Consider the following 25,424-nt stretch of genomic DNA (forward strand, 5'->3'; position numbering starts at 1 on the left):
TAAGTAATTTCGAAAATGATAATATTACATATTTTATAAAAAAATAAAATGATTTTGATTGAAAATATGAAATCATGGTTAAGAAGTAATAATGTGTATTACGTTGATTTCCATTGTTATTTCTCCATTTTGATTTAAAAAATCATGTTTGATTTGAAGAAATGCATAATGATGTAATATTAAATATTTTGATTAACAATTTTATACATGAGATTTTAAGCTATACATGATGATAAGTATGTGTTATTTTCATGAGTGTATTTGAAAAACTATGGCAAAAATGTGCTCGAATGCATGAACTTGTTAAGATTATTTTTCGGACTTTCTTGATTCAATGTTCAAATCACTTAATTGCCATGATGATTTTATACTATTACATGCCTTAATAACATGTTAAAAATTATGTGTTTTGGATACAAAAATTTTTATGATCATGAGCATGTTTTATCTTCATGATTGAACTTGAAAATCTATAGCAAAACCTTATCCGAATGCATGAAAGTGTTAAATTTCATTTTCGGATTTTCTTGATCATAATAATTCATTTTTGAGAATCTATTGATCTTGATGGTTTTATGATGAAATTCATTTTTCGATCCTAAACGTTGATGCATGTTTAACATAAATGAAAAAGCATGCTAACATGAAATCAATCACTTAAAATGAAATACTTAAAAAAGGAGAAAATATATTATTAATGAAATCATGAATCTACTTATGTTACGAATTTTGTGAACCATAAAAATGATTTTTGGTGATTTGAATTTGAATGAGTTTTATCCAAAATCATGATCTTGGTTCCGTGATATTTACAAATTAAGATTTATTATGAATCAAGATTTTTTCATTAATCGTTCTCCTAAGATTTTCTTTTGATTAATTATGGAGTAGGTTTTCAAAAAGAAATCATGTCTTTTGGTATTCACATGTTCTAATCTTTCATGATATGATTTTTATGCAATTCCTTGTATTCATGAAATGTTTATCTCATCACCTAATAATTCTTCTTGATATTCCTTATGTGATGATAAGAATACATGAAATATTCATTAATTTATTTTGATGTATACAAATAAGAAGTTTCGATCATGTATGGTAGAATGTAATTTGACCAATTTGGTACCATTATGTTGCAAAATAAATGATGATTAGGAATCATGCATTAATGATGATTGTATATTTTATGATTTGGCATGATGCATACAATGATGAAATATTCATGAATTTGAAATGATGCATGCAATACTTATGACAATGATGTACATGATGTATTGCATATGATATGTATCATGAATGCTTTAAATGATTAATGTTTGGTATCATGATCAACATGTTGATAAATGCTTAAAAATTTTAATATTTGAGTATCATTTATGATATACCCATTAATGATGATTGATTTATTTTTCGGTATCGTGCATGAAAAATAAGGTTTTTGAAATTGTGTATGTTTTAATTTGAATATATAATGATGCACAAATAAAATTGATACTTACCTTTGTCATAATCTGAAATTTGAAAAAAGGGTCTTCCCTTCTTTTTGACAATGACAAAGGGGGAGCAAGAATTTCTAGCATGGACATCATGAAAAGAGGCAAACTAGCTAGCTTACACAATTCAAGATGAAAGCAAAAATTACACTCCTCTAAAGAGAAGATGCAAATGTAACACTTGCCAAATTGTTTGCTTGCCTCATATAAAACATTATCTCTTGCTAGTTTGGCATTTTGCTAGCTTGCACTTTGCAAAGAAAGCAAAAATGACACTTCTCAAAAGAGAAGAAAGAGCTTGTTATCTTGAACATCACAAGCTTGCCAAACAAAAATTGCAAAAATGCTATCTTGCCTATCTCAAGAAGCAAAATTTGCAACTTGCACGTTGCAATAGGAAGCAAGAATCATAAGCTTACACAAAAAAGCTATCTTGCATTTGCATTCGAAATTTTTGCTAGCTTGTATGTAGTAAAACTTGCATCGTAAAAATTGCTAGCTTGTAGTATAAAGAGAAGCAAATAGTTGCTATCTCAAGAAAATTAAACATGCTAAACTTGCACCTTGCAATGGAAGCAAAATTACGAGCTCAAACATTGCAAAGAAAGTAAAAATTTGCTAGCTTGCAACTTGCATATTTCAAGAAGCAAGAGTTGCCTTCTTGAACATCTCTAAATTGTTAGCTTGCAAGTTCTAAAATGTTGTAACATTGCTAGCTTGCATGTTCTAAAAGTGCTATCTTGTATGCTGTAAAACTTGCATATCTAAAACTTGATAGCTTGAATGTTCTAAGCATGATGTAACATTTGCTAAATTTTCTGGCTTCAAAACTGCATGATGATAAAACTTGATATTATGTTTTTTGATGTAATAAGTTAAACTAATATTCCAAACACAAGAATAGTTGCACTTCTCCTTTTTGTTGATGACAAAAGGGGAGAAGTATGATATTATGCATAAGTTTATGCATAAGTTCATGATGACGTGTTGCAAGTATTCATGATGAATATTGCAATGACTTGAATTCAGTTTGAATTCAAAATTCCATCAATATGACATATTGATAGGGAGAGTTTGTTTAAACTCCGGGAGTTAAGTTTAACTTCGTCATCAAGTGGTTGTCATCATTAAAAAGGGGGAGATTGTTGAATCTCGTATTTTGATGATGAAACTACTTGCTATATGTTTATGATTTAATCTATGTTTTGAGTGACGTAGGATGCTTCGATCAGATGAGACAATTAAAGCAGGAAAATCATGTTGTGCCAGAAGATTGGACGTCGGGCCGATGGATCGGTCGACGTATCGATAGAAGGCTTCGGGCCGTGGACTCAGGCATCGGGCCAAGAAGAGCGGGTATTGTGCCAAGGATATCGGAGTTGCGGAGTCTACTGGTCGATTGGGCAATAGGCTGCAGGAGAGGACGATGCGCCGAAGAATCGGACGAAGCGTCGAGGGACCAATGACATGCCGGACAACTTGGTTAATTGCTTAGGATTAATTGTCTCGATCAAAGTTTTGTTTTAAGTGTACAGGATTAACTACGATGGAAGAAAGACATGCAGTAGGAGTTGCTTCGGAATCAAGACAATGATCACGTTGGGAGTTCGAGAGTTCGATGGAAGTTCGGATAATCGTCGAAGGTTCTACGGGAACAAATCCGAGAAGTCCATGAGCTTGCCAAAGAAGCTCGTCGGAACTCGCCAAGTGGATCGTCGCAAGTCCAGGAGTTTGCCGGAAGTCCGCAGGAGCATCACCGAGGGTTCATCGGATGATCGACGGAAGTTCGCCGGAAGCTCGCCAGAAAAGCAATTGACGCACCGGAGCAAGTTGCAGTAAATGTCTTAGGAAATATCATAGTTAGCACAATGATTAAGTTGGAAATGGGTGGTGATCCCATTAACTTAATCTTGGGGCAATTAGGTCCCTAAAAAACCCAAATTGGGCCGAATGGATCAACCCATTCGGACCCTGATTTCTGCCAGGCGATTGAACCGCCCCAGCCAGGTGGTGGCACCACCTGGGCTCAGTCTCCGAGCGAGACTGAGCAGTGCAACCGCCCTTGACAGGAGGTGGCGCCGCCTGGGCTCAGTCTCCAAGCTCTGGCTGAGCGGTGCAACCGCCTCAGTCAGGCGGTGGCACCACCTGAGCTCGGTCTTCGAGCTCTGGCAAGAGGTGCAACTGCCCCTAACAGGAGGTGGCACCACCCAGAGGCTCAGTCTTCGAGCTCTACCAGGCGATGCAACCGCCTCAGTTAGGCAGTGCAACCGCCAGATCCCGGAATTTCAGGAATTGACAATTTTGAGCTCCAAATTCAAACTGGGTTGGGGCCTATAAATACCCCACTCTTTCAGCACTGAAAGGGCACCCAGAAACCACCAAAATTCTAATTTTACTTTGTGATTTTTAGAGCTCAAAAGTGTTGTATGAGTTGAAAGTTCTTCGTCCTCTTTTCTTCCAAGTTCTAATCTGTTAAGAGAGGAAAGGAAATTCTATAAGGGTTGTCTCCTAAGCCCGTCAAAAGGAGTGAAACTGTAAAAGGGTGGTTGGCCTTCGCCTATTGAAGGAAAGCCTCTAGTTGACGTCGGTGACCTCGTCGGTGGAGTAGGTCAAGATTGACCGAACCACTATAAATCTCGGTTTGCATTTACTTTGAGCATCTTATCTTTACTGCAAACCTCCTCGAAAGCTTACTGCCTTCTACGCATATACGATCATGTTTCAAGCTCTGCATTTTTCGAATCGGCGTTTAGACGTAAATCAGTTTTATCGTACGAACATCATATTTTAGTTTGTGCTTATATTTTAACTTTCATCATAACTGCAAACTGCCTTCATAGATTTCCTTTAACTACATCTCGCTTGATTACAAGTTAAAGAGATTTACGAATCGGTTTTTCTACCGAAATCATTTTTATCGTACGAACACTTTTTTAATCATCGAAAGTTTTCCGCTGCACTAATTCACCCCCCCCCCCCCCCCCCCCCCCTCTTAGTGGTCTTGATCCTAACATATATAGATTGCATTAAACGAAAACAAACTAAACATTAAAAAAAATACCACAATAAGTAAAGAACTCCTTAAGATTATTCATACTGATATATACTTCATATTCCTTATTTTAGTGGAGAAAGGTATTTCATCGCATTTATAGATGACCTATCCAGATATGACTATGTTTATCTAATACATGAAAAGTCTCATGTCATTGACACTCTTGAAGTGTACATAAATGAGATGAGAGACAATTAGATAAAAAAGTTAAAATTATCATATTTGATAAGGGTGGTAAATTTTATGATAGATATGATGAATCTGGTCAAAATATTGGTCCTTTTGCTAGATTCCTAGAATAACAGGATATTTATGCTCAATATGTATTACCAAGTGTGCCATAGTAGAATGATGTTGCTGAAAGGCAAAATCGTACTCTTATGGATATGGTTAGGAGCATGATTAGTTATTCCTCTGTACCTGAGTCAATGTGGGGTGAAGCTCTTAGGACAGCTATATATATCTTGAATAGGATTCCTAGTAGTTAGTTCCATCGACTCCATTTGAGTTATGGATAGGTAGGAAGGATCCAAGAACTATTTTTGGATATTTATATATTTGGAGGTGTCTTACAAAAATAAAAGTATTCAATCTACATGAAAAGAAATTGGATCCAAGAACTATTTTTGGATATTTTATTAGTTATCTAGAGAATTTCAAGGGATATAGATTTTATTACCTTAATCAAAGTACGAGGATAGTAGAATCAAAATTCTTAGAAAATGATAAAATCAATTAGAGTGAAAAATCTCAAAGGATCAATTTTGATATTAAGGAGATTCAGGTTAATTCTATTGTATCATCTCCTATTAAAGAAATTAATTGATGAGAGTGAATAATAAAATAACATCGATGAACTCTCATATGACGTTAATGTTGTCGTTGATGATCTTGTAGAACAATCACAATTGGTAGCCTTGAGATCTTAAAGAAAAAGGAAACATACCATTTTTTATGATTATGTGGTATATCTACAAGAATCAGATTATGATATATGAATACAAAGAGACCCCTTATCGTTTTCACAAGCCATAGAAAGTAACGATTCTGAAAAATCATATGATGGAATAAAAGAAGAGTTAAAATCAATAGTCCAGAATGGTGTTTGGGAACTCATTGAATTGTTCAATAATCATAAAAAAAGTCAGTTGTAAATAGGTTTTTAAGATAAAACATGACTTAGTAAGCAATATCAAATGATATAAAGTTAGACTTATGGCCAAAGATTTTTCTCATAAAGAAGGCATCAACTACAATGAGACTTTTTCTTTAATTTCTAAAAAGGACTTATTGAGAATCATCATGGTATTAATAGCTTATTATGATCTTAAGTTATATCAAATAGATGTGAAAATAACATTATGAATGGGGATCTGGATGAGAAAATCTATTTGGAACAACCTGAAGGATTCATAGAAAAGGAAAAAGAAAGTTGAGCTTGTAAACTTAAGAACACTATTTATGGCCTTAAACGAGCTTCCAAACAATGATATATAAAATATCATGATACTATTACTTCCTTCGGATTTAAGAAAAATACTATTGATCAGTGCATATATCTAAAGGTAAGTGGGAGCAAGTTTGTTACATTGGTATTATATATTGATGATATTTTACTTGCCAGTACTGATCTTGGTTTGTTGCACAAAACCAAGATATTTCTTAACAAGAACTTTAATATAGTCGAAATGAATGAGGCAGTCTATGTTATTAGCATTGAGATATTTAGAGATAAATCTCAAGGATTATTAGGACTATCTTAAAAAGATATATTAATCATATCTTAGAGAGATTTAATATGTAACTTTACTCAGCTAATGATATACATATTACTAAAGGTGAAAAATTCAACTAAAATCAATGCCCAAAAAATGACTTAGAAAAGAATCAAATGAAGAATATTCCTTATGGATGAGCAGTTAGAAATCTATTATATGCTTAAACATGTACAAGATTATATCTTGTTAGGATCATGAATCGGCACTAAGAGGGGGGTGAATTAGGGCTTATGATAAATACGATGGTTTGAAAATTCTCATTCGATGAAAATCGATATTGGAAAGAGGTTAACTTGAAAGCATATTCATAAGCGTGGTGAGAGTAATAAGCAAGTAAATCAGTTTACAATATGAGAATGAAAAGCAGAACAGAAATGCAAACCGAGTACACCAGGTTTATAGTGGTTCGGTCATCGTAACCTACGTCCACTTCTGATTCCTCCTCCATTGAGGCCACTAGCATCCACTAACGGTCTTCCTTCAATAGGCGAAGATCAACTACCCTCTTACAACTCTTTTCTCATTTTCACAGGTTTAGGAGATAACCTTTACAACCACTCAACCCTCCTTTAAACAGAAATTACACTCTTAGAGAAGAGGAGGGGAACTCTTAAGATTATAACAGTGTTTTCCCCAATTTATGTTCTTAATTCATGTGTTTACTGAGCAAGGATGAGTGGGGTTTTAATAGGCCCCAAATGGATTTAAATTTGGTGCCAAAATGATTTCATCTCAAGTTTTCAGAGTATTGGCGATGGTACCACTACCTAAGAGACTTACAACTGGCGATACCATCGCCTATCAGTCTGACACTAAGCGGTACCATCGCCTAACACAGTCTTGAAGATTATGTCTAGGCGGTACCACCATCGGTCTGGGTGGTACCACCACCTAAACAACCTGGGAGGTCGAGTCCCAAGTGGTGCCACCCCTTAAGCCTATTGAGGGTTACTACATGGGCCTCATTTGACCCAAAATAGTCTCAACTCAGACCCAATAGACTTCTAATTGAGTTTGCATTATTTCACCCCAATACTGACTCAAATAGATCTAAACTAACTCGATCTAGATAAATTATTATAAAGCATGAATCATATATTGTCTAGCATATCATTGGTTCTTTCAGCGCTTCGTTTATTCCTTCGGTGCATCGTCCTCTCCTTTGGCGTATTGCATAATCAGTATGTTGACTCCTGCAACTTCCGATCTCCTTGGTGCAATGTCTGATTCTTTGGCCCGATGCCTGAACTTATGGCATGAAGTCCTTCTACCGGCACATCGACCGATCCTCCGGCCCAACGTTCGATTCTTTCTACTTTAATCAATTTATCTTTTCTGATCAAAGTTAGTCTTACATCACTCAAAACGCAGATTAGATCATAAACTCATCAATTGATTTTATCATCAAAATCCAAGATTCAACAATCTCTCCTTTTTTACTGATGACAACCAATTGATGATATAGTTTAAACTAAACTCCTCCTATAAATATATCATATTGAGATGAATCTTGAATTCAAGTCAAAGTAATTGTAATAATGAATATTTCATCATTGCGTGCATCATTATCATAAGTTAAAGTATTGCATGCATAATACCAAATCAGCATGTATATTTTTAAAATAGAAAATTATCATTACATACATGATTCCAAATCATCATGATATTAAAATATTAAAGTATATTATATTCTACCATATATGATCATTATCATATCTTCTCCTCCTTTGTCATCAACAAAAAGGAGAAATGCAACTAGCAAGTTTTTGAGATATAATTTCTAATCATTACATTTCAAATATAATTTCAGGTTTTTGAAACTTCATTGCATATATCATCATGCAAGCTAACAAGTTTTTCATATATAAAAGTTAGCAAAATTTTTATATTTTTTGAGATGTGCAAGAGAGTATATTTTTGCATCTTTTTGAAATGTGCAAGCTAGCAAAGTTTGCTACTCTTGTGAGATGGGCATGCTAGCAAGTTTGCTTTTCTTTATGATGCATAAGCTAGCAAGTTTTACTTCCTTTTACAATGTGTAATCTAGCAAATTTAGTAAGTTTTACATCATTTTTGAACATGCAAGCTAGCAAATTTTATAATATTTTAGAACATGCAAGCTAGCAAATTTTACATTATTTTAGAATATACAAGCTAGTAATTTTGCTTTTCTTTGAGATATGCAAACTAGCAATCTTTGCTTCGCTTTTGATATTTGGGAGCTATTAATTTTACCTCCCCTTTTGTTATTGTCAAAAAGAAGGAAAGAATATAATATTATAATTTTTTTCTCTTTACATTAATTTTTATATCATGACAAAAAGATAAATTTAAATCAAGAGTGATCAGGTATACAATTCATAAATACAAGGGAGTATTATACATAAAACTCAAGTACCTTAAGAAATCAAGTGACATATCATGGTTAATTTGGATAAATATTCTCTTTAATAAACAACAAAAGAATCATAGGAGAACAAATAATAAAAGATCTTGATTCATATAAAAATCCTAAGTTATAATTTTAAGAAATCAAAAGACAAATTATGATTCATTTAGATAATTCCCTTTAATAAAATGAAAGAATCATAGTGAACAATATAAAAATCTCAAGATCATGGTTTGTTTGCATAATTTTTCTCTTTAGTAAATGGTATAAAGAAGAAATCATAGAAGATAAAAAAAAATTTAATTCCCATAAAGATACCTCAAGTCAAGAAATCAAGAGAAAGTTCATGATTCGATTTGATAAATATTCTCTTTAGTAAATAGTAAAAAAAATAGGAGATCAAATAAAAGATCTTGATTCATAAAAAAAATCTCGAGTATTAATATCGAGAAATCAAGATCAAGTTCATGATTCAATTGAAAAAATCTCATTCAAATTCAAATCATCAAATCATCAAAATCATTTTCATAGTTTAAGATATTCATAAAATAATATAAATAGATTAAAATCATTTTCATAGTTTAAGATATTCATAAAATAATATAAATAGATTCATTAATATCTTATTGAAAACTCCATAAGATTTTAGGGACAGAGACATTTTCAAGAATAATGCATTCCCCTTTTTTATATGTTTCAATTTATGTAATTTAGTTCATACAAGCATGTCTTTGTCTTTTATGCCAAACAAAAATATGCATCATCGTTTAAAACCGAAAACAAGATTTATCACAAGAGTCATCAAGATCAATAAACCATAAATCACAAAAATCATTATTACTTTAAAATATTATACATCATTAAATCATCAAGTATGATTTTATTAAATATAAAGTATTTTTAATCAAAATCATTTTGTTTGTTGTAGTAATGTATTTTTCTTGTTAAGTGAATCTAACTCTTCATACTTAATGCAAGGAGTTAATATGCAATTGTCATGCTTAATTTTTTTTTTAAAAAATCCAAAATTACTAGAAAGCGAAGTATGATCCCTCGTTTATATTTCTAAAAACAACTTATGAAATATATTTTATATTTCTTACTAACTAATTTAAAAATAACTTATAAAATGCATCAAGTAATTTCATAGTAAGGTAAAGGGGTTTTGGTTGAGTTACTTACCTCATTGTCGAAAGTCACTAAAGCACAGATCGCCACCTGTCTTTGTTGGTTTGCTACTCATTTCATCCCATGTCACCTTGAGTGTTTTCTTCTTTTTTGTGCGAGCATCTTCTTCTTTAGTTGCAGACATTTGCTTTTGAAGTGCCCTAGCCGATTGCATTCATAGTAAGTTATTTTGTTCTTTTTAAGTTCATTTTTATTCTTTGATTCTTGTTTTATAAGTTTTTTAAATTTTATTGTGAGTAGTTCAAGGTCATCATTATCATTATCATCACTTGAGTTTTCTCTCAAGTGGTTTTCTATTGTTCGAAGTGTCAAATCCTTCCTATTCTTTGGAAAGTTATTCTCATATTTATTATATTTGATACAAGTCATTTCATAGGTCATTAAAGACCTAATAAGTTCTTCAAGAGAGAACTTGTTCAAGTCCTTTATCTCTTATATTATCGTCAATTTCATATCCTAACTTTTTGGAAGGGATCTTAGTATTTTGTTAACAAATTCAAAATTAGAAAAATTTTTACTAAGTGCTTTCAAATAATTAATAATATCCGTAAAATAGGTTTATATATCTTCAATGGTTTCGCTTGGTTCCATTCGAAATAATTCAAAACTATGCATCAAAAGATTAATTTTTGATTTTTTAACCCTAATTGTGCCTTCGTGTGTGTGATTTAAGTGTGTCAAATGTCATGTGTAGTTTTACAAGTCAAAATATGAGTAAACTCATTTTTATCCAAATCACAAAATAAAGCATTCATAGCTTTTACATTTAACGAAAATAATTTTTTCTTAAAATCATTCCATTCATTCATAGGTTTAGAGGGTTGTTGAAAATTATATTCGATAATATTCCATAAATCAAAGTTTAAATAAATCAAGAAAACTCTCATTCGTATTTTTCAATACGTGTAGTTCGTCCCATTAAACAATGATAGAGTGACCCTCTTAAAAGCCCGAAAAAGTTATCTCTCTTGGGTGTTAATCCAACAGAGAAAAACGTGGCTCTGATACCAACTATTAGGATCATGAATCGGTAGTAAGAGGGGAGGAGGAATTAGTGCTTGCGATAAAAACAATGATTTAAAAATTCTCATTCGATGAAAACTGATATCGGAAAGAGTTTAACTTGAAAGCACATTCGTAAACGTAGTGAGAGTAGTAAGCAAGTAAATTAGTTTGCAATATGAGAATTAAAAGCAGAACACAAATGCAAACCGAGTACACTAGGTTTATAGTGGTTCGATCGTCGTGACGTATGTCCACTTTTGATTCCTCCTCCGTTGAGGCCATCAACATCTACTAATGGTCTTCCTTCAATGGACGAAGACTAACTACCCTCTTACAATTTTTTTCTCCTTTTCACAGGTTTAGGATATAACCTTTACAACCACTCAACCCTCCCTTAAATAGAAATTACACTCTTAGAGAAGAGGAGGGGAACTCTCAAGATTATAACAATGTTTTCCCCATTTTATGTTCTCAATTCATGTGTTTACTAAGTAGGATGAGTGTGGTTTTTATAGACCCCAAATGGATTAAAATTTAGAGCTAAAACGATCTCATCCTATGTTTTTAGGGTACTGACAGTACCACCGCCTGACTGATTGACAACTGACGGTACCATCACTTATCAGTTTGACATTGGGTGGTACCACCGCCCAGTCTGACGCTAACAATGGGTAGTACCACCACTTGACATAATCTTGAAGACTGTGTTTGGGCAATACTGTCGCTTGATAGTGGAAGACTATGTTTGGGTGGTACCACCGTCGGTGTGGGCGATATCACTGCTTAGACAATTTGGGAGGCTGAGTCCTAAACGGTGCCACCACCTAAGCCTACTAAGGGTTGCTGCATGGGCTTAGCCCAAAACAACCCCAACTCAGGCCCAATGAGCCCCTAATTGAGTTAACATTGTTTCATCTCAATACCAACTTAATTAAATCTAAACTAACTCGATCTAGACAAAATATTACAAAGCATAAATCATATGTTGTCCGGCATGTCATTAGTTCTTCCAACGCATCGTTTTCTCCTTCGGCGTATTGCCCAATCGATATGTTGACTCCTACAACTTCCGATCTCCTTGGCACAATGTCTGATCCTTCGGCCTAATGCCCGAACTCATAGCATGAAGTCCTTCTGCCGGCACGTCGACTGATCCTCTAGCCTATGTCCAATCTTTTGATATGTTCACTCCTGCCTAACATCTGATTCTTTCTACTTTAATCGATTTGTCTTTTCTGATCGAAGTTAGTCTTGCGTCACTCAAAATGTATATTAGATCGTAAACTCATCAATTAATTTCATCATCAAAATCTAAGATTCAACATATATCAGTTTTGCAATTGCAATACTCAGAAGATCCATAGCAACCCATGAATGAAACATTGGAAAGCTGTAAATAAAGTAATGAGATATCTATAGGGGACAAAATATTATATGCTCACATACATGATATCAGATCAGCTTGAAGTGATGGGATATTCATATGCTGATTTTATAAATTGCCTCAACAGTAGGAAGTTCACTTCAGGATTTGTATTCCTATTAGCTAGTGGGGTAATTTCTTAAAAAATTACAAAGCAATCGCTTATTGCATCATCAACAATTGAAGCTGAATTTGTAATATGCTTTGAAGCCATAAATCAAGTTTTATGGTTGTGAAAATTAATCTCAGGACTTGGTATGGTCGACTCAATTACTAAGCCGTTGAAGATATTTTATGATAATACCGTAATAATTTTCTTCTCTAAGAATGACAAGTACTCTTTCCAAGTATATCAAGATAATGTACTTGGTGGCTAGAGAAAGAGTCTAGAAACAACAAGTATCAATTCAGAACCTGAGCATCACTATGATGATTATTGATCCATTTACTAAAGCTTTACAATGTAAAATATTTAAAGAACATGTTCTTAGAATGGGGCTTGTGAGCAAGTCATAAAAGATATTATAATACATATGGATGCTATTATTGATATTTCTTTTACATAATTAAAGTTGTTTGCTTCTGTTATCCTGTTTACATTTATGTTTATGCATATTATAGTTAAATATAATAATATAATTATTTTGACAAGATAAATTATAAGGGTTATTATGGACTATATTAAGAAAGATTAACAATATTTTGGTATATAGAAGGAAGTATGACATTGATGATATGCAACCGCTATGACTCGCATTGATAGTTGGACTTAATGTAGTATTATTATGTTTATTAGACTTATTGGCTTGTTTCTAAAATTCATGGTCATATATAAAATATTTTTCAAAATATTTGGAATCCAATTAGATAAAATTATTTTCAAACAAATTTTATTTTATTTATTTTGATTTTGAATATATTTTATATCTTATTAATTAATGGACCAAGTGAGAGAATATTAGATTTTGTGATCTTTTATAATTAGATAAGATATATAATCAAATTAATTAGATTATATTGGTCGATAGAAAAAAAAATTCATATTATAGTATGATTCCTTAGGAGATTATAGACGCAGAGGGATTATAGTTTTTCTTTCAATCCTTCCTAAACCATCAATCTAAGTGATATTATGAAATTATAGTAAGAATAGAAAATGAGAGTCTAGTTATCCTTATTAACAATGATTTTAGATTTAAAGATAATGCTTTTATAGATTTCATAAATTCTTTTCAAATGACATCAAAAATTATACATCGTAAAACAGATTTAATGTTATTTGATTTCAATCATAATATAAAAAATTATTTTTACAAGAAAAAGGATGAAAAGCAGGAGGAGCAAAAAAGCGAACCTCGACGACAATATCGTATTAACGACGAAGAAACTGATCTGTTCAATCGGTTTCTTCTGCCACAAACCATCCCCCCAAGGTTGGCTCCGTTTCCTCTTCCCTGTTTCGTTTTCTCATCCTTTTTACCTAACAGAACTGAAGACCGTCGTTGCAACCACCTCACGGCGCTACGATGAATGTACAATACCTGTTCTGTCACCCAATCTCGAGAACCACGATCATGGTGTCTCACAATTTTTTTCTAATTTACTAGTTTACAAAGGTTTCGGGGTGGAAAACTAGTGTGGAAAGCAGCGACGCGTCGGTGTTCCGAAGCATTCTATGCCTGGAGCAAACAGTGATTGCGACTGGGAGTCTCCGTCATCGTCAAGCTGTGCAACCCTTGGGATGCTCACCCAAGGGTTCAAGGGTGTCGGTTATCTCACCCGTGAACCTTACACTTGCTACACGTGTCGTGGTTTTATCTTTGTTGGATGATTCTAATTTTTTTAGTGCCTCTTATTTGTCGTATATTGTCTTTGATGCTACTAGCTTTTAGTGAAGTATTGCTCTGGAGATAAATAATAAATAATAATAAACTTATATATATATATATAAGCACAGTTAGGTACGTACCTCAAGAAGTCGTTGAGACATCCTCATAGTTGATATACTGTTAAATTAATAAAATAAATTTTTTTCTCACAAAAGATTAGTTGGAGAGTGGTATTTATCAATCAATATTTTCAATTCAATGGAGAATCAATATGGGATTAGATAGGGCCAATATCAATCAATATTTTTTTATTTATCATATTATTTATTTTTAGTAATATCGATCCATGTAGGTTGCATGGCATGCCGCGATGAAGTCCATGAATACCACAAGAACTCATTCACGAGGGCCGCTCATATCAACATTACAGAATATGCTAATCAGGATGAAGCACCAAAAAATGGGTGCAATTTTATGAAAGTTTATTCTTGACAGCTCGGCTTGTGAACCACAAAAGGATTTTTTTTTTTTTTTTTGGTTGCAATGAGACACATAGGAGTTGCCAAAGGAGAACAGATAAATTCTTGATCAAGATCCAGCAGGATTTACTCATGCTGACTCACCAACGAATACAACCTGGTATCGCGCAAGCACCAAGGCGGGACTTCAGAAAAAATAAGTACACATATGCAAAGTCATTGGAACAACAACTATCTATATATTCAGCTTGATGCATACCATTCGGTGGTTTCCGGTCCAATCACAATTCCAATTGAAGTTCCATCAGATCTGTAGGAATTATTTCCTTTTCCTCGCACTTTCATTCTAACTTTCTCTACAAAATCAGCAGATAATTGAGATAGTTATCTTCTGATATTTTATTTCCCAAGAGCTCTATATATATATATATATATATATATATATATATATATATATATATGTATATATATATATATATATATATATGTATATATATATTTATATATGTATATATATATATATATATGTATATATATATGTACATACATATATATATATATACATACATATATACATATATATATATATATATATATATATATATATATATATGTTCATTATAGCGTTGGACTTTGTAGGATGTCAGTCGCAGTTGTTCTAGAAATAAAATGTAAATAGACAAAAACTTTTAAAAGCAAAGGAAGATGCATTGAACTTACCAGTCTCTGCGTCAATTCCCAGATTAATTTCTCTCTTTGGCGTGCAAAGTATTTCAAGGACTGCAAAGGAAAAAATTATAGAAAGTAAGAAACAAAGTCATGAAATATTACAGGATACAGATGAAAACGAATCTATAAGTAAATGCTAGTTAGTACTCCTCGACGCTGTATCTCAATAGATCTTTGTAGTGCCTCTCTTTTCGACAGTAGGTTGTTCAATGGCTTTAGTGGACGAGCATAATTCTTCCCACGGTAGATAATTATTGCATGACTTGTCCTTAATTTCTCCACTGCAACCAGTATCCCACCACTCTCAACTTCAAGTAACCTTGCAGTACCAGTAATATGGTGAAATCCCTTCTGCTTGGTAAGCACTTTCACAACTTCTCTATGTTTCCAATGCTGGTGAATACTTCCGAAAACACCATCATAAATTCCACGCCTACCTGCAGATGCCAAGATCTTATTACTCTTGATCCAAAGTACCATCTTAAAAAGTACGGTCACATACCATAGAGAAATTGAAGACAGAAAACTTCTATCTATACCATTGCAGAATGAATTTGCCAGAGTGGGAAAGGGTGCAATTTTAATAAAAGATGATATTAAGTAAGTTGTGATGGTTCATACCCAGCAATATGATTTCGTTCATTTCCAAGCCAACTTTTCGAAAAGCTTGCCTCTCCTCTTCTGTCAATATTTCCAGGTCTGCAGTTTGCTCCGAAGGGCAACATGACAGACTAAGCTTGCTCAACAGTTCCTCTGATCTCTCTATCTTCTGCTTAAGCTGGTGCATATTCAAACAAAATGTTCATTAATATGTCAGTTAAGCTTCATTAATACAACAAACTTGATGTCAGAATTTGATCGTACAATGAGAAGCTTGTGCTCGTGCTCTCTTAGTTCCTTCTTCAACTTTTCCTTTTCAGCTTCAATTCGAATTTGGCCTCTATAACTCAGGTTGTTTAGGGAAATATGATTTGCCTGTATTTCCTGAAATTCCATATAAGTTCCAACAATGCTGAAGCTGGGCAGTATGTTATCCATAGCACGTAATGAGTTTGTGAACCCCGTTCGTGCTTTTTCTTCCTCAAGCTGTTGCTCATTGAGCTCTGCTTCTCTCTCATCAATCAGATTAGTCACTCCACCAGGGAGAAAATCTTTGCCTCTATACAGAATGATAAAGAACTTGTTTCTTAATATCAGAACACCACCCGTGAGACGCTGCATTTAGAGCTTCAGAATCAAGCACATGAAGCTTCAGAGTAACTATTATCTATCAAGATAGATCCCTAAACACCCTTATCAATTACCTTCAAATTGAAGGAAACAAGAAAGCAAATGAGTTCTAGATAGGAACCATTCGGTAACCTCAGTCATAAATCCCACTACTATATCCAATGCATGCTGAACTTTATGAGGGAAAAAGAAAAAGGCAATCAAGTTCCAGAACAACCATTTTCCTCATCTACATGTATTACAACCTAGCACTGAGTTTCTGATGCAGTTGTGTCTTTGATCAGATCTAGCTATCTGTAACAATTTCCTAGAATATTATGATAAGTTGAAGTTCCTGTTATAAAATTTTAGCACCAACCTTATTCACTTGAAGAGAAATGATACACAGAAAACAAAGTCCTTGAAGATTTAGAACTCTTTAACATATAGTAAACTGATGTGTTCAAGAAACAGGTTAGGAGCAACATTTAAAAGAGTGACCAAAGTTGGTAAGATATCCTAAAGAGAACATTGCCTGCTAACAGGGAAAAATGTGTCCCACAGTACCTTGTCCATTAATAAACTATAGATGATATATTCAATTTGGATAATTTATTATCACACCAATTGTAAGGTGTTGTGAAGAAAATTTCTCAGGCAGACACAAGAAAAGCCACTATTCTCATTATTGAAAAGGCCAAAAGTCTCACTTATACACGTTTTTTTCACTTGTTTTAAACAGTGAAATATCTTCTTTTGGTTTGAAAGCCACCTTATACCAGTATATGCATTGGGATTTTTCCAAGTTGTATTTATTAGAAATAAATAATGAAAATTGCAGTCTACCATCAAAACACTCAATCACATACTATAAAGCAAAATTTTACATTTTTCGAATTCCAGTTTCAAGCATGTATTTTTATTTTAGTTTTTATTTGATTGGTAAATATGTAATTACAACATTAATATGCTTGCCTTGAGCTCCAATGACATTTGCTCATTGTTGGTATTTTGAATTCCCACTTTGACTGCAATTTTGGCTATAAGGCTCTTCTCCCAAAGCTTTATAATTGAAGCAGCCAAGCCTTGAAGTTTTCTATTTCTACCTTCCAACAGAAGACAAGCACAATGTTACATTTAAAACTCTAATATCTCTGCATCTTTATGGATATATCTTTGTCACTAAACATGTATCTATACACATAAAGCCAGATATTGTCATATATTTACAAAAAAAACACTTGTCAGAAGAAAACAGCAACTAAGAGCAAAAATGATGGTAATAACATACATAATTAAAATCTAATATAAGGAAAAAGCTCACTGCATATGGCAGTAATTACCTAGAGCAAAATGAGTGGGCAAAGGGCGTGCAAGCTTCCGTAGATACATCAATTCATCATCCGTCAGCTTTGGTCTTACTCCAGGAGGGCACATTCTTAATGGAGGCCGAAAACCAGGAACGACTTCTGGAAGTAGGTCTGCATCTACAGGTAGTGGCTTTTGCCACCACCAGTCAACAAAACGGGGACCTAAACCATCCAACAATCTGTCAGCTTCTCTCTCATATAGAGATCCTTCAATTGAAATATCACCCATTTGAATTCCAGACTCCATATTCTGTACTTCCCCATCCATCTTTACAACTGATCCTGAAACAATAGCACTGTCCTCTTCAAATATGCCAGGGTTCACTTTATTGACAGCATTAGGCGAACTAGGAGCATTTCGAAACATTTCATATTTTTGTCCTCTATAGACAACAAGAAAATCTCTCTTGCACCAAACAACCAAGCCTCCAGTCTTTGTCTGCTAATTTGTGGAGAAAAAAAAGTTCAAAACATTCATAGCAGCCAATAAAAAAAGATAAACAAGATAGAAAATGCTATGCTTCACTTTGGTTGTCTAGATGACACATAACTAAAATGCAAAGAGACTATCTATATTTAACCCAAAAAGTTCATAAGCTGCATATTAGGAAACTTGATTGATAAAACAATCTTAAATAAATATTATCAGGAATGTAGATTAATAAAAAAGGTTGGAAGCATTCAGATTCTATCTTATTTGTGAGAAAGACATTCACCAGCAAACTCCAGCTTAACACTCTAACATATAAATTCTTGGAAAGAATGAATATGAAAATAGTGATAATGAAGGTGAAACACAAAGAAAAGAGAAATAAGATACAATGCTCAGAAAAGTGAAGACATTATTACTTGAAAATTGAATTATGCATGGATAACTTAGTGATCCAGTTAATTTGCACAATAACTTATGAAGACAAACCTTATCTACTTGATCCAAAATTCTTAAGCCCATCATAAATAAAAAATTACTACATCGACATATATAACATCCAGAATCCCATTACTTCCCATTGTGACTCCTTATTCAAATTCCTGACTTTCTCATCAGTGCATGATTGCATATAGCCCAAAAACATTCTCCAAGTCTAATGTGGAAATAATCCTATGAAGAATCATAATAACACGCGCAAGATAACTTGCATCTTGTCACATGACAGACCATGCAGAGAGCACAAAAAGGACCTCTAATACCATTTGCCGCAACCTTAATCATAAAGCCATAGCAAAAATGCTTTTAATAGTCAAGCTTATGTCATTAGTGGTCAGTCACTAATTACATAATGCAAATCTGACCTCTCATTATCTCCTGATATTAGACTATGGGACGTACCAAATGGTCAACCTAGTTAATAGGCCAGAAGGTTTGTAAAACACAGGACAAACTACAAAGTAGAGGAAATATGCAAATTATGAGGGACTAAGGTAACAAGAGTCGACACAGCACAAGCTTATTAGGAGTATACTCTTCTTATTAAAGAAGCAAGAGAATAAGCAATGCTAATGAATTTATACGTCCAAGAAAGGTCTTGCAAATTTAACAACAAACATGAAATGTTGAACTTTACTCCCAAATTCATAAAGAAATGAATAAACACACAAAAAAAGTAAGCGAATAAAGTAAAAAAGGAATATGACAACAGTAGATCTACCTAAAGGTTCATCAGATACTTATCACACGCAAGATTCAATACTTGACTACTAGAATGCTACTAAATAATCAAGAAACCTAAAATTACATAATAACAAGATTAAGAGTGTAAGATCAGATGTACAGCAATCTAAGTGACATCTACTAGCCAAAATTGAACAGACTTCATCAGTTTCACACAAAAGTCAGCTAAAACTGACAGCAAATTTCCAGTCAAAATAAACATAGGTAGAAGACGAACTTCCAAATAAAATATAGAAGATAAGTTATTAAAATTAATAGCTCACTCAATTATTAGCAAGTCTTCAGTCTTCTAGATTTTGAAAATTGAAATACAGAGGATCAAAACACTTTGATTCAGGGAGCTGAACTAATCTTAGGTCTTTAATAAGCCAAAACACATTCAAAGGAAATCCCAAAAATAATTAAGATAGTAGAAATAAATGCTTTTTATCAGGGTTTGAGGTCCAACAAAAGTTGACCATCAACACCCAATGGCTCCTGCTTTAGAAGTCAGTCCAAAATCGGTCTTCACTATTTCATGCTTTTCAGCCATAAATCTTGTAGAAAAACTTGGCTTATCATTTTCCTTGAATTTCAAAATATGGTGCAGGAAAATCAAATTTTCTTCTCTCTCAAGTTCCCTTGGCTTTGCAAATTAGAAATGTGAACCAAATCTTGTGCAATTTTCCTAGATTTTTCAAGGAACATAGTAGAAATGCTCCATTATTTTACTTAAAAGGACAGGAGAATCATTTCACGGTCAGCTTGGAAGTAGAACTGTCTGACCTCCTGATGAGTCAGATACCAAGAGAAATTCTTCAAATTTTCAACCTCTTTTCTTCTCATGTTTTCCAACCTAGAACGAAGTTCAATCCAATTTTCATCGTCTTTCTATTCTTGCCCTTTTTCTCTACCCACTTTCTCTCTTCCTCCATGGTTGTTGAAATTTCCTAGTGCTGTTAAGGGCCTTTTTGTTCTCACTTTTGCTTTCTTACTCAGCTGCTGAAGGTTTCATGGCTTCTCTTGTTGAAGATTGACTGCCACCCCCACTTAGAGGGGGAAAAAAGAAGAAAAAAACAAGTGAAATCCTTTTATTCTTCAGTCCTTGTATTTAATATCCTACACCTGATATCTGGGCTTTTAATCCTAATGATGTATCTTTTATCAAAGAAGATGAAGCTAATCCTAATGATGTATCTTTTATCAAAGAAGATGAAGCTAATCCAATTACTTGCTTCAATTTGCCCCTATAACTAAATTTCAAAAGAGTAACCTTTTGGGTCAATTGAAGGGCTGTTAGGTATCAGTACTCTGTAACTTTGGTATTTCCTTGGCAAAGTTCAATAGTTTATTCATAATCTATCTTCTGGCCTAAATTTGATTTCTTTATTATCCACTGGATAACATCCAAATAGACTATTTAACTTGTGTTAATTTTTTATTGAAAAGTATAGTTGAACTTCAGTTTGTTTTTCTATCAGCTGATACCTTGAAGTAAATAAAATAAAAACAACCATTATAATTATTCAGGGGAATCAAAAAGATAAAAATAGGCATCACAAAATTGTCTCTGTATTTCTCTCAACAAAACTTCCAATCTTTTGGGTGAATACAGGTCCTCTAAGATTCAAAGATAAGAACAGAACTTTGATTGGTGACCTTTCCTTCCCTATTTAAACTCCTGATCAACCTAGCCTTCAAATGTCCACAAATATTTTGCAAAATGCAATAAACAAATGAAAAAGACAACTAAACATGATAGAATTCACACCATGAATATTGGCTTTTACAGGCTTAACCAATGCTAGGCCTAAGCAAATCCAAAATATATACTAGATTGCGTATTTCATGTGCTTCTAATTTTTCAGTTGCATACTGTGAAGAATCTATACAAATGTAACTTACATGGGAGGGACAATGGGTAAAGACCAAAGGAATAGCAAATCACAAAACATAACCTACGTTGAGACATGGATTTCTAGATTGGATAATCTTGATTTCTAGATTGAGACATAGATGTCTCTGTTGAGACATCCGGGTTGGTTAGTGTATTGTTGCACGAGTGATAGGTCTTAGATTTGAGTTCATGTGTGAGCGTCATGTATGCTATTTAATATAATCTTCCAATTTTTCAAAAAAAAGATTGGGCAATGCCTGTCTCTAGTTTTGCTAGTATATTAGCAACACTAGTGGCCAGTCCATTCACTAGAAATTTACCAAAATTAGTTGGAAATTGATCCGTGCAACATCCTATCCAATAAGAAGATGTACATGTGGAAGAAGATACACAGTAGGGGAAAGTTCAACCAAATCCCATTCTCAATTGGCTAAATAAATTGGCCCCGGCAAGGGGAAGGAAAATACTACTCTCACTAGAAATTGTGACCAAGAGTCATGAGACATCTTCTTAAAACAACATATAAAATATGTCTTCATATTACACCAGCAATGATTTTATATTAACAAATATTTTTACATAACTTATTTTAAAAAAATTAAGAATGCTTACATGACACATTTTATTAGTATTTTCACATACATGGAATTTTTATTTTTTTCATAATTATGTTTAGGTTATTATTGTCACTTGTAATTTTAATTGATTGGGATTTATTGATCCAATATAGGCATTTTCACAAACTGAATTGGAGATCATAAGATATGACCAATTCTAAATTTGTGAATATTACTCCCAAAAACCTACCACAAAATACACCATCTAAGGTTTAGAGTATGGGCCACTCTATAATAAATCAAAGGCAATATAAGGCATCGAAATTATACATCAAGAAATGTTTGTATTCTGTGCCTTGAATGTATCTCATCTTTTCCTTTTAGTTCAAATCAAAATAGATCCCATGGAAACTGATGTGAGGCTCATATGTTATCAGTGTCTCCAGAAATTTTGCTATAAAATATTAACTAAAACTAAAGAAGGATTATCCTGAATGCCCGAGTAAGAAGTTTCCTTATGAAATTTGAGCTACAAAGATTATCATTAAGATTTGAGGTTAACGATTCAAAGGCCAAAGAGTTTCTATGCAACAAATTTCAAAGGCATCAAAGATCCAAAAGACAGGTAGAAAGCAGCAAAGCATGGCGGAAGTCTTTACACAGACACATTTTCTGATCATGGTGCATCATCGATGAAAATGAATGTTCATAGAGCTCAAGATACATTCTTTATTTCTTATTAGCTTATGCTTAATCTTATTGATAGTAGAAAGAAAATTATGAGACTCCATAGAGTTTTAAAAAAAAAAAGTCATTCAACGGCCATTCTGCACAAGCAAAAACAATCTTCAAACAAGTATTCACAATAGCTTTTCTTATTTGTCTATCTCAATGTTTAGTAATGTAGTCCCTTCCAAAGCATCCAGAGAAAATCTAAACAATCTTCACAAAAAGGGTTCTTTGGTGCAAATAAATACAAACTTGGAAGGCATCTACTTCAATATTTATGCTGCTTACACCAGCAACCATGCAGTTATCTCACTTGAAAGTGTTAAATACGAAATAAAACAAATAATTGCAACAGTTTCTTTTTGTTTTCTCTTCTCCATCGGTTGTCAGCTCTTCAAAGTGTTAAATGTGAACTAATCCTTCATGCCACAAATGTACCAAATGAGAAAATATAAAAAGAAAAAGTTATGAGAGCTGGATTGGAACATAATTGCACCAGTTACCTCAACGATCTCTCGAGCTCTGTCCATGTTGCGCCGCAGTGGCTCGACGATCCTAACCATCACGAGCTCATTCTCCTTCCAACCCCTCCGAATCTCCTCCACCACCCCCTGCGTCACGCCTGCTTTCTTGGCCTTCACCCACCTCGTCATCCGCCTCGCCTCGCCCCGCAGCCTGAACAGCAATTCAGGAGCAAGTACCGATTCCGCCGATGTGACCACCTTCACCTTCTTCTCCCTCCCAAACACCAGTTTCTCCTCCGCCGTGACCCACGGCGCCCTCTGGCCACGGCCACCTTTGGCCGGCCTGAGTGGGACACCGAATTCCGCCGCTTGCCCAGCATCGGCGAAGGCAACAGCGGGAGTCTCCTCATCTGGCTCGGCGGAGTGTACCTGGCGGAGGTTTTTGATGTTCCTGATAATCCCGAGCATGGCGTGGCGGCTCCGGCCACCCCGGACCTTGTCGGTGAGGGGTCGGTCGGCAGGGCCGGGACCCTTCTTCTTGTTCCTGGTGCTTCTGCTAGGGTTCGAAAGGTCGAGGACTTGGTCGGAAGGGAGGAGGAAGGGGGATGTCATCCAGGGGGCGGTGGGCATCTTGAGCGATTCAGCGTTGTCTGGGAGCAGCCATGGGGCCGCCGGAAGCGGCGGCGGAGGGGAGGGAATTTTCTTCTCGTGGGATGGGGTAGAGATGTGGTGGGGTGGCTGTAGTTGGAACGGGGGAAGCTTGACAGGAGGTCGCAGAGGATCGTTGGGACGGGGAAGGGAGCAGCGCAGAGAGCTCGACACGATGGAAGAGGAGAAGCAGGATGAGGAGAAGGGCAGGGCGGAAGGAGGAGGCATTAGCTGCGGAGAAATGGAGGAGCGAAGAGGTTGGAGTCGTCCTTGGGGATATGTCGGCGACGGTGGTGGTGGTGGTGGTGAGGACAACATAGCAAAACATTCGACACCGCTGAATCACCGTTGAAAACTTTTCGGGTGACGTAAGTCCCGAGATAGTGGATGCGAGGACAACGAATAGGATAAGCTGTGGAAAGTGACATCAGCCGTGGCCATGTCACGGGTGACTCGGTCGGGAAGAATGCAGCGTTCAATGCCTGTGACGGGCCCTCAAACAGCACCCATGTGAAATTTTCCACTAGAAGGTTAGCTTAGGGGAGTAGCCTTATTTTCATTCTTAATAGACTGAAGAATTAGTAGGATAACATTAGAGCTGGCTACTTTTATTGTCATAAAATTTTATCTTATTATCATAAAATTAATTTGAAAAAACTTATGATAAAAGTTCTTGAAATGTTGTCCAAACTTATCATAAAATTATCTTTCTTCTCTTTTGCATCAGTATATTATTTTCACATAATGTGAAAAAGAATTTTCACATTATATTATTTCACGATATGCTTATCACTATTAGTAAAAATGATAGGTCATGTACCCACCCATCTTTCTGGAATCTTAAACTTATTTAGAGATTTAATTGGGTCTAAGTTAATAAATCTAAAATTGAAATATTTTTTCCTAAGAATTGCTTTCTTCATCCCAAACATCACACTCGTAGTACATTGGGCTCAGACAAGAGTATTGGCCTGTTCTTTATATTGAGACTTTTGTCATTCATTATTTCTTATCTATCAAGCTTCAAGGTTCAATCATGGATAATATCCATAATCGTCCAAAAATGAAACAAAAGATTCCTATGTCAAGTTGATAAACCAATAGTTGTATTATGGAAAAGATCACCAGTAGAATTTCTAGGATCACCGAGAGCTAATCTTGGGATGACACCAAATAGCACAAAATAAAAAAAATTTAAACTCATAAGTTTGAGATGATATTATTATAGCGTAGGTAGTGAAGATCTTGGGATCGTAGACATTTGCGACACCGTAGGATTAACAAGGTTCTTTTCGTTTTGAATGGATATAATAAAAAATATATAAATATCTTAATTTATTAACTATGATTATACATTATATTGAATGAATTATATGTTGGGAAACCTAATATCCACATCTCATCTCCTCCGGTTGCGGAGTAGAAAATAAAAATAAAATTAGATTTCTTAAAATTAAGTACTTGACGATTGATGCATGAGAAAAATTTTATATATATATATATATATATATATATATATATATATATATATATA

At 34.2% G+C, this 25,424-nt stretch overlaps 1 protein-coding gene across 3 annotated transcripts; it reads right to left on the reverse strand.

Annotated features, from left to right (window-relative positions):
* Positions 1–14,600: 14,600 nt before the first annotated feature.
* LOC135593398 (chloroplastic group IIA intron splicing facilitator CRS1, chloroplastic-like) lies at positions 14,601–24,202 on the reverse strand. 3 transcript variants are annotated; one of them, XR_010479569.1, is made up of 9 exons: positions 23,282–24,202; positions 17,918–18,386; positions 17,550–17,680; positions 16,230–16,580; positions 15,987–16,143; positions 15,513–15,802; positions 15,357–15,416; positions 14,896–14,992; positions 14,601–14,793 (listed from the first exon to the last, which is right to left on the reverse strand). XR_010479569.1 is itself a non-coding variant. In XM_065083390.1 (8 exons), the coding sequence occupies exons 1-8, from the start codon at positions 24,116–24,118 to the stop codon at positions 14,978–14,980; spliced, it is 2,310 nt and encodes a 769-aa protein (XP_064939462.1). In that variant the 5' UTR covers positions 24,119–24,202; the 3' UTR covers positions 14,601–14,977. The 3 variants fall into 3 exon arrangements, 2 of the variants coding, with proteins under 2 accessions (XP_064939462.1, XP_064939463.1); XM_065083390.1 differs by having other exon boundaries at positions 14,601–14,992; XM_065083391.1 differs by having other exon boundaries at positions 14,601–14,992; positions 17,918–18,383; positions 23,282–24,197.
* Between the last annotated feature and the right edge of the window lie 1,222 nt (positions 24,203–25,424).

This window comes from Musa acuminata, chromosome BXJ1-9 (assembly GCF_036884655.1).
Source record: "Musa acuminata AAA Group cultivar baxijiao chromosome BXJ1-9, Cavendish_Baxijiao_AAA, whole genome shotgun sequence".
NCBI classification, from domain to species: Eukaryota; Viridiplantae; Streptophyta; class Magnoliopsida; order Zingiberales; family Musaceae; genus Musa; species Musa acuminata.

Excerpts from the sequence above, each read along its gene's own strand:
- LOC135593398 (XM_065083390.1), bottom strand. The coding sequence starts at position 24,118 with ATGCCTCCTCCTTCCGCCCTGCCCTTCTCCTCATCCTGCTTCTCCTCT. Across the intron at positions 16,144-16,229 it reads ACGAGCACAAGCTTCTCATT|CTTAAGCAGAAGATAGAGAG; the intron begins GTACGATCAAAT and ends AATATGCACCAG. Across the intron at positions 15,803-15,986 it reads GAACGAAATCATATTGCTGG|GTAGGCGTGGAATTTATGAT; the intron begins GTATGAACCATC and ends TGGCATCTGCAG.